The sequence below is a fragment of the Camelus ferus genome, chromosome 3 (assembly GCF_009834535.1).
Source record: "Camelus ferus isolate YT-003-E chromosome 3, BCGSAC_Cfer_1.0, whole genome shotgun sequence".
In the NCBI taxonomy this organism is placed as follows: domain Eukaryota; kingdom Metazoa; phylum Chordata; class Mammalia; order Artiodactyla; family Camelidae; genus Camelus; species Camelus ferus.
Window position 1 is genome coordinate 41498868 of NC_045698.1, and position 10809 is coordinate 41509676.

The 10809-nt window shown below is 31.4% G+C and overlaps 1 protein-coding gene across 1 annotated transcript in view; it reads left to right on the forward strand.

Moving 5' to 3' along the window:
• Nucleotides 1–10809, forward strand: part of IPO11 (importin 11) — a 168224-nt gene that overhangs the window by 105642 nt on the left and 51773 nt on the right. The window contains 1 exon segment of the mRNA XM_006188200.3: nt 319–432. Coding sequence (XP_006188262.2) covers nt 319–432 — 114 coding nt within the window.

The following is a 10809-nucleotide window of genomic DNA, read 5'->3' on the forward strand; positions in this document are numbered from 1 at the left end:
ATTTGATCATTTTGAAATAAATTAGGTAAATTAACGATTTCAGAATAGTTATACAGCTTTGCCCTTTCTCTGCACATAGGGAAGCATAGATTTCCCTTGATGTCTCATCTAATTCACTCATACTCATGTATATTTGTACACAAATACTTGAAGCAGAGGAATGGGAAAAAATAGTTTTGTTATATATGGAAAATATGAAAACACTGGTTATTTTCTAAGTCAAGCTCTTAAGTAGATCCATGTATGTCAGTGATGTTAATAATTGTTTATACTTGTACCATAACACAGTTTTACATACGCTGTATTTTAATTGTACAGAGGTATCCTGTAGTGATGTCAACGTATCTCGGCGTTATGGGTCGAGTCCTGCTGCAAAACACTAGTTTCTTTTCTTCACTTCTGAATGAGATGGCACATAAATTTAATCAGGAGGTAAGAATCATTTTACTTAAATTGAAGGAACTCTTCATCCAAAAAAAAGATTGGAAATAATTTGGTGAAGTAATGAATCTATAAAAGTCTTGTAGTATTTAAACTTTACTTTAAGTCTTAAATAACTTATGTTGTGCTATAATTTGGGAGAAAGAAGAACAAGGAATCTGAATGGCAATTAAAACTTAAATTTTGTTCTCTCTCAAAACAGGCAATTTAATTCTGCTTAGTCGTAGGATAGAATTTTGATTTGTTTATGGTTGCAGAGTTTTTATTTACTCATACATGAAATGAAACAGGAATACTTTGCACATAATCATGTACTGTCTTTGTTTTATTTCTGTAATGAACGTGTTCTTAGTGCCATGCAATGATTTTCCATTATCATTGTTGCAGTAAGTGATCTTTTCAGCAGAAACTTATTTAGAAATACACTGTAACTGAAACCAACCACCTGCGTAAGTAAGAAATAGGTTCTTAAGTGAGTTGGTTTCTTGAGACTATGTACATTGTATTAAAATGCAGTTTTTATGTTTCACGTTTTTAATCTGTTAAGATTTATAAAATATAAAAGGTGGAATATACTTGACCGATATCTCCAGAGTGGAGGGGCAATTTGTGAAATCTTTCAGTTTGTGTCTAAAATAAAATTTTCGCTTAAAGGAAATCAAGAGTAAGAAAGTGCAAATTGTAGAATGTATATAGCTTTTCCAGAATTAGAATAATCTAATTAGGGAAACTAACTTTTGTTTTGATGAACAGAAAGGAGAGATTTTTTTCATTAGCTTCATTAAATTTAGCTGTGATGGTATAATGTTAAAACAGTTTAAAGAATTTATTCAGTTGAGTTCAGCAAAATCTGTGGAGTGATTTTAATAATAATATATTTAACAATACAAATTTTATGTTATATTTTAAATCTTCACAATGACCCAATGAGATAATAGTATTTTTATTTCCATCTCACACCTGAGAAATCTGAGGCTTGGAGACTTAGTGACTAGGTCAAGTCTGCAAAGCTAGTAAATGATGGAGTTGATGTGCAAACCCAGCCTGGTATCTTAGTGACCACATTCTGCTGCCTCCTACACACTGGAACAGGCACTTCTCTACTAGACATTGGAGACACTTGGTTTCACAAGCTGATAGTAGTCTTTTAAGAGAGAGAGTACTTAAACAGGCGATTTTCTAATAATATTATAAGTATTATGTTAGAGCTATGTCCTGCATGCTATGGAAAGAGAAAGAAAAGCTATCTACTGTGTTAAAAATTTTTTTCTTGATTTTTTTCTTGTGATAAAATACACATAGCATAAAACTTACCACCTTAACTACTTTTTGGTGTACAGTTCGGTGTTATTAAATGTATTCATAATGTACAGTTATTACCACCATCAATCTTAATAACTTTCAGATTTGTAAAACTTGAGCCTCTATACCCATTAAACAATAGCTCCCCATTACCTGCTCCCTGTAGCTCCTGGAAACCACCATTTTAATTTCTGTGTCTAGAAATTAGGTTAGGTTTTGTAGATTTTAGTAGATTTTGACTACTCTAAGTACTTCATATAAGTGGAATCATACAGTGTTTATCTTTTTGTGACTAAATTACATCACTTAGCATAATGTCTTGAAGGTTCATTCATGTTGCAGCGTATGTCAGAATCTCCTTCCTTTTTAAGGCTGAAAATATTTCATGTGTGTGTGTGTGTGTGTTTGTGTATAAATAAAATCTCACACTTCGCTTATCCATGGATCAGTCAGTGGACACTTCAGTTGCTTCCACATTTTAGATACTGTGAATAAAGCTGCTATGAACATGGATATACAGATATCTCTTTGAGACCTGCTTTCTATTATTTTCGATATATATATATCCAGAAGTGGAATTGCTGGATCATATAGTAATTATACTTTTAATTTTTTTGAGGAACCACCATACTGTTTTCCATGCACCTGCACTATTTTAAATGCCTGCCCACAGTGCACAAGGATGCAATTTCTCCATATCTTTGCCAACACTTGTTTTTTTGTTTGTTTCGTTTTTGTTTTTATTTTTTGACAATGTCCACTTTAATGGGTGTGAAGTGGTACTGTAATTTTGATACGCATTTCCCCTAATGATTAGTGGTATCAAGCATCTTTTTGTATGCTCATTGACCATTTGTGTATCTTATTTGGAAAAATATCTATTCAAGTCTTTTGCCCATTTTTAAATCAGGTTATTTTCTGTTGAGTTTTAGCATTATTTATGTATTCTGTATATTTAACCCTTATCAGCTGTATATTATTTGCAGATATTTTCTCCAGTTCTATGGGTTTCCATTTTACTCTGTTGATAGTATCTTTTGATGCACAATTTTTTTTTAATTTTCAAGAAGTTCAGTTCATTTTACTTTTTTTTATTGCCTATGCCTTTGATGCTGTAGCCAAGAAATTGTTGCCAAATTCAGTGTTGTGAATCTTTTGTACTATTTTTTTGTCTGAGAGTTTTTATAGTTTTATTTCTTACATTAAGTTCTTAACTCTTTTTTTTTTTAAATTGAAGCATAGCTGATTTATGATTTTATATTAGTTTCAGGTGTATAGCATAGTGATTCAGTATTTTTACAGATTACATTCCATTAAATGTTATTACATGATAATGGCTATAATTCCCTGTGCTATACAATATATCTTTGTTGCTTTTCTCTTTGACCTATTTTGAGTTGATTTTTGTATATGGTGTGAGGTAAAGGTGTAGCTTCATTCTTTTGCGTGTGGGTATTCAGTTTTTCCAAAGCCATTTGTCTAAAAGACCATCCTTTCCTCAGTGAATGGCCTTGGCCCTCTTGTCAAAAATCATTTGACCATAAATGCAAGGATTCCTGGCCTCTCTGTTCTATTCCATTGGTCTGTATGTTTATCTTTATGCAATTATCATATTACTTTGATTCCGAAGGCTTTGTAGCACATATTGAAATCCAGAAGTGTGAGTCCTCCAGCTTTTTTCATCTTTTTGGAGACTCTTTTGTTTATTCAGGGTTACTTGAGATTTTATATGAATTTTAGGATGAGTTTTTCAGTTTTTGCAAAAAATGTCATTGGGATTTTTGAAAGAAAGTGCATTGAAACTAGATTGTTTTGAGTAGTATAGACATATTAACAATATTAAGTCTTTCAACCTATGAACATGTTTTTAAATGTTTCTGAATTCTCTTTATTAGTATTTTGTTTAGGAGTTTTGCATCAATGTTCATAAGAGATACTGATCTGTAGCTTTTCTTTTTTGTAGTATCTTTGTTGGGCTTTGTTACCAGGCTAATGCTGACCTCAGCATGAGCTTATAGAATGAGTTAGAAAGTGTTCCTTCCTCTTTGATTTTTAAAATTGAAAATTTTAAAATATTGAAGTAAGTCCCTGCTAATTAGAAAACAGTTTTAAGAGTAACCTTGATAAATGCTATAATTGATTAATAGTATAAATTTTACTATGAAACAGTTTATCATTTCTTTTCAGTTTTGTAAACAAATCTTTTGACTATGAGGGAGTATAATGAAGAAATTATGTTAATAATAAATTGCAATGTAGAACATCTTCTGATATGTTGAAGAATTTAGAACAGTGTGGAACATCTGTTAAAACTGTAGGACTCAGTGCAAAGTAAAACAAAGTGATTTCAATGAGAAATATTTTTATTATTTCAACAAAAATGTGATTTGTTATGACTAATGATATAAAATTCAGACACAAAGGTGCTGAAGAAGTTGTATCATTAAAGTTGACGTTTCTAAATATTTAAGAATATCAGTCATGTTCTATTAATGTTTCTGGCAAGTAAAGAATTTTTACAATAATTAGGAAAAAAGGAAATATCGTAAATTTATATTAGTTAATAAAGTGATTGAAATAACTAGTTAATAAAGTGATTGAAATAAACTGTCGAAGTGAACAGAAACATTTGTTAAAGTACCATCAGCATTTTTAAAATTGTATCACAGCAAAAAAAAAATGTGACAGTGAATATATATATGTTCATGTACAACTGAAAAATTGTGCTCTACACTGGAATTCGACACAACATTGTAAAATGACTATAACTCAATTTAAAAATGTTAAAAAAATAAAAAAATAAAAATTGTATCTACTATGTAGTTTTAATATAGTATCTTAAGACATGGAATATTTAATAGAAATTTCAAAAAATTAATATTGGTGGTACCGATAGTTACTTTCTGAATTTGTTTTCCACCTGTTAGCTAATAACATGTATTTACTAAAATGAGAAAATAAGATTTTTGAATTACTTGTAAATTACTTAAATGAGAAATTCATGACTTTAAAGATATTTAATGACATTTATTGATCTCATGTAGCTCAATGAAAGAATATTTGAAATAATAAACTTGGCATTTAAGAAAAATATTTCAATAAGAAACATTTACATGAATACCTCACTGTATAAAAGCTGCCAGTGTCACTCTAGGGAGAAAGGGTGTATAGCATCAGTCAAAAACTTTTTTCCACTTGTTCTAATTTGGTTCTAAGTCACTAAATTTAAGAATATGCAATGAAGGAAGTAAATCAAGTAAGTCAAAGCTTTTCTTAATAAATTTCATGTTTACTGTTCCATTAAATAAGCATCAGAAAGATGCAAATAATATACCTGAAAATCACAAATTGGATCTTGAAATTGGGAGAATATTAGGCCCGCAGTTTTACTTTTTCTTTTCATTTCTCCCTCAAATGTACTAATGTAATTAAGCAAATGTGGATAGTTTTCTTGCACTATATGAAAACTAAGATCTGAAGATTGCTCTTTGATATAGTAAAATTCTAAAGATATGTCAACATTTCCAAAATAATTTTGGGCACATCACCAGCTAAAACTATAAAAGCTTCCAGAAGAAAACATAGGAGAAAAAAAATCAGTTTGTTTTATATATATACACACACAAAATAGTAATTTCTGAATCATTTGCTGGTATTAAAAATTGTGAATACACTTTTTTTATTTGATGCTGTTGACATTAACTGAATAATATTCCAGTTTGAGTCAAGATTTTACATTTGAAAAATAACATCAAATATTTTCAACAATTTCCTAAGTATTTAGTCTCTAGGCAACCTGTAGTCTGAAAAAGCAGTAATTTCTCTTAATGTTCATAGTCATGAATCATCTCTCATCTTCTGTTAAACTAACTGCAATTACATTCAAAGCTTTTCTAGCCCTTCAAAATACTTTTAAATATTGAATATTTACAGATTCAATATTTCTAACGTCTCTAAAATTCATGCAAAAGTAATATTTAATTAGTTGGTTTAATTTTATTTCATTTTGAATGAACTGAGCTTTTACAACCATCATTGGCCAAGTTCAGGATACAATAAAGGAATGAACCTAAAGACTCAATATATTTTTCATCTGTCATCAAAGAAAAGGGAGCAGTCCACATGATTACACAATTTTTCTTACAACTAATATTTTGTTTTGGTTGAATAATATTTCACATCTCTTAATTTTCATGACATCTTTCACTTTCATAGTTTTTTCATTCACAAATCTTTCAACTTACATACCTGAAATAATTTGTAATAGAATAAGCAGAATTCTAACAGATTTGATATGTCAGCACTTCCACTCATCATAATACTGGGAGTCCTAAGCAGTACAATAAGACAAAAACAAAAAAACACATAAAAGTATTACAGATTGTAAAGGAATAAGTAAACCTGTACCTTGCAAACAACATGATTGTATATTACATTCTCCAATAAAGCTATTGGTAAATTTACTAAGGTCACAAGATACTTGGTCAGCATATAAAAATCAATTTCATTTCTCTTCATTACCAGTAAACAGCTGGAAACTGAAATTCTCAAAATGTCATTTTCAATAACATTAAACCTAGAAATATTAAGGATGGGTAGACTTAACAAAATATGGGTAAGACATGTAAAATAAAAACTACAAAACATTGCTGAGCACTCTGAAAACACCTCAGTAAATGTATATCCGTGTTCATGGATTAGATGACTCAATATTGCTAAGAAAAATTCTCCCTATGGATTTGTTTTTTGGGTTTTTTGTTTGTTTGTTTGTTCTTTTTTTGTTTTTTTGGTAGAAATTGGCAGGCCAGTTTTAAAACTTATGTAGAAATGTAATGAACCTAGAATAGCCAAACCTACTTTAAACAAGAACAAAGTTGAAACAGGTATAATACTATCTGATTTCAAGACATACTATAATGCTATACTAACCAAGAAACTGTGATAGCATGAAAATAAACATTTAGATCAATGAGACAGAATAGAGTTGAAAAACAGGTGCACACTTTAATGATTGATTTATTTTTGACAAATGTACCAAGGAAATTTAATGGGAAAAAGATAAGTCTTTTAGATAAATCATGCTAGATTAACCTATAACATGCAAACATATATGTGCATACATATGTATTTATATATGTATACATGTGTTATATATGTGTGTAACATAAACCTCATTGGAGGACACATTCATTTCCTCCTTTGGTTTTAGCTGACACACTCATTCATGTATTCCATGAAATTCCTCCCTTCTTTAGGTTCCAGGACATTGTAAGTTAATTTCCCTTTGATTTCCTTCTTGGTCTCTTTGATGTTTTCTCTTTTTCGCTCCCTAGTAAACCATATGCGTTTTCTAAGAATTAATCACCAGCCTCTGCTTTTCTCCAGCCAAGGTCAGTCCTTTTAGGGAAGACCATGTCTGACCTTTTCCTAACAATCCAATCCCAGTATCTTCATTTCAGGGTCTTCTGTCTTCTTTGAGCCCTCACATCCTGTGACATTTTCTTCTTATGAGTGTTCATTATACTTACTCTATATTTTTCTCTCGTTTATTCAGAAATTTTCTTGTCTTTAATTATAAAACACCCACCCACCCCCATCTTTTTTTCCTGTGACCTTAACGTATTGAAGAGCCTGGGCCAGTTATACCAAAGAACTTTGAGCCCTATCCTGGTGTCATTTAACTTATTCCTTCATCCCCTCTATTCTTGTAAGCCAGCACATTAAATCAATCTTCTTTTCAGCTTGCCATAGCCCAAGTCCTTGTCTCATGATTATAATATTAACATGATTCTAATATTGGGCTTCTTCCAGTCCCTCTTCTACAACTCAACTGAGTGATTTTTCAGACTGAATTACAGAATTACTTATTTGCCTATCTTCTCCTCTATTTGACTATGAACTACAAGGTCACAAAGCTAGGAGGTGGTTTCGTGTATCTGTAGGGGTACCTACTTCAGCTGATGATGTAAATTCTGATGGCTCAGAAGTCCATGATCAGGCTGCCAGCATGGTTGGATTCTTCTGGTGATGGCTGTTTCTTGGACTGCAGACTGCTGACTTCTCACTGTGACCCCACGTGGTAGAAAGGCAGAAATTATTTAAATGATTTGTTAATGATTTGTGCTATATATTTTGATAGGTAGTGTTTAAATTCTAATTTCTAGAAGAATAAAGATTATGTTAAATTTTTTTTATTTTTGAATATTTTAATTATCTTACCTCAAATAATTGTTAGAAGCTGCACAATATGAGTCTGAAAATCAGTGACCTAGCATAGTATATGTTTGCATGAAGTGGAGAAGATTTGAAAATACAACTTTACTTGTTCTTAGACCTTAAAAGAAAATTTGCCCCTGCACTCTCATATACTTAACACCATCTGTATCCCCAAAATATGCTTTAATTACCCAGGACTGTGTAACTAATGGATAGTTCTTCAGGTGCTGTGCATTTAAAAGTCATCATGTGGAAAGGTTTCTGAAATGTCCTGTGTTTTCTTATTATCTCAAATGTCTTCTATTTCCATTTTTAAAAATATATGAGAATAGGCCACCTCCATTGGGCTAAATATAATAATATACAGGAAAAACGACCTGTGGCTGGTGCTAGTATTGCTCCAACCCATTGGCAGTATGAAGGATTGAAAAGAGATGTTATCATTGATTCAGACTTATTTCTAACACTGTATTTAGAGCACTGGCTTTTCATAGAACACTTCTTTTCTTTTTTCACTTTTCAATATGAAGAAATGTTTTACACAAAGAATATGGCCAAAGAATATTGAGCCATCATGTTTGAGTGTAGAGACTAGAGGAATGAAAGAGAATGAAATACTGTTGAGTTCAAATGGCTACTTTTGACTGTAAGCAAGTTTTAAAGAACATCAGAATCAGATGGGACGAGGAAGATGGGTTCCTGTAAATCCAGATAGCTTTGAAGCAGGTAAGGAGAAACATTTTGGAGAAAGGTTTCTTCTAAACATTTGAAAACAGTTGTCAGATAGTACAGGAAACCAAGTTAATTGAGTGATTTTATATCTTTAGGAAAGGAGTTGGTTCATTGCAGACCGAGTCACCATTAGAACAGTTCTACCTCTAAGCATTAGCTAGTCAATCTTTCAGTCATTTGTTTATATTGAATAAAGAAAACTTTTTAGACTGATAACCTAATTTAAAATTTAGAGCCTTGGGGTATTGCAGAATGATGCTTTTGCTGTAAGGAAATTTACTGGAAAAATGACAGTACTTGTAGACCCCTTTTCTCTGAGGTCTTCTCTTTTCTTGTGAGGCATGAACAAGCGTTATGGAACTCAGGATGGGGAAACGTGTTTTGGGGATGAGGATGTTTCACCATTCAGCACCCCTATTTTCATCTAAATCATCTGATTTTAATTTATATCTCACCTTGCCTTCCCCCTATTTTTGACGCCTTGAGTTGGAGCTTCTCTGATTTCATTTTTGAAGATACTGTATCTTTGGACTTCTTTCGGAGTAGGGAAGGGGATCTAGAAAGTTCTAATTGTTCCTTACACAGATTCTCAGCTAGTTTTCCTGTTCTGAGTTCTGTATCTCTCCTCTGTCTTCTTTGTGGCCTGATGATTGTGGAGTTCTGAGAACCAGATCTATTAGACTGTTAATCCCCTGGCAGGCAGTTTGGTTTGAGGCTTTTCTGTTCTGCCAAGTCACTTCGCACTCTATCCACCTGCCATCTTTCAAAAACTTGTTGCCACCTTTACCCATTGTAGTTTCTCTTCTTTATAGACACTGAGGGGTTATTTCTTTGCTTTTTCTATTTCTTTACTCTGATTTTAGTGGAATTTCAGAGGGAGCCAGCAAATACTAAAATTGTTTTCACAATGTCAGTATGCTTCTAGGGTAAATGACTTTATAATAAAGATGCAATAAGGTGTTTGCAGCTGAATAATTTGAGTAATATTATCTGTTTATCTTTCTACAAAACTAAGACTGAACTCAGCTATTCTGTATGTATTTCCTTGTTCTCTAGAAACATTGTCATCTTATCCTTCCTGGCAATATCCTTTAATTTAGACTTTATAAATTTTTTTGAGGGGGGAGTTAAACATTTTGATAACTTACTCCAAATCCTACAAATTCTTCATCTTCAGAAGATGACTTACCTGCCACTTAAATTATAAGATTTTCCCCTTAATGAGTCCTAAATGTTTGACTTGAAGCAGCACACAGTTTTCAAATACTAGAGACATTGAAGGTCTTTTCTTTTTTCTACATGATGAATGATGTTTCATGGAATCTTATGTAAAAATGACATTTTATTAGTTGAATAGCAGCTGGTATGAAGGTTAGACTAAGAAGAAAACATTTGAAGAGAGAAATAAAAAATCACCGTTTGTATAGACATTTTATTCTGTCCTACAGGGAATATAATGATATAAAATTACTTAATTCTTACAGAAACCATATTTATAACTCATTCTTTAAAGTTATACAAAGTGATAAAACCAGTCAGAAATAAAATTCTTTCTGCAGTAGCTGTTTATTTAATTGTAGTATCTTCAGCATGATCTGCCAGGGTAGATTTTGGCAAATATTATCAAAGTAAAGAAATCTCATCATTTTTTTTCTAATGCCACTTAAGAAATATTTTGATTTTAGAAATTAGTTCTCTGAAAGTACTGCAGAATTCTTTTGTTGTTTCATGATTTTCTATAAATGATCATCAACATTTGTTCTAATTGTCCTGTTTCTATTTTTTATAGGTGCTGTGGTAGAATATTTTTATAATAGAGGAAATAAATGTGTTATAAATAAATAAAATTAGGTCATAGAGATACTGTCTTTGCTGATTACATCTTTATTTCAGTCACACGTATTACTATAGCTTTAGTTGTATATATTGCATTTTAATAACTTGATATTTGCTTTTATAATGCTTATGGTTGGTTTTTAAAATATTGCTTACTAGATATTTATTGCAGTAAATCTATAAAGCATCTGTACCATTTATTTCCAAATTAAGTACAAATTGAAGACATTGTGGTATAAATCAGAAGTTAACTAGACTGTATTGCTTCATGGTGCCCTTAGT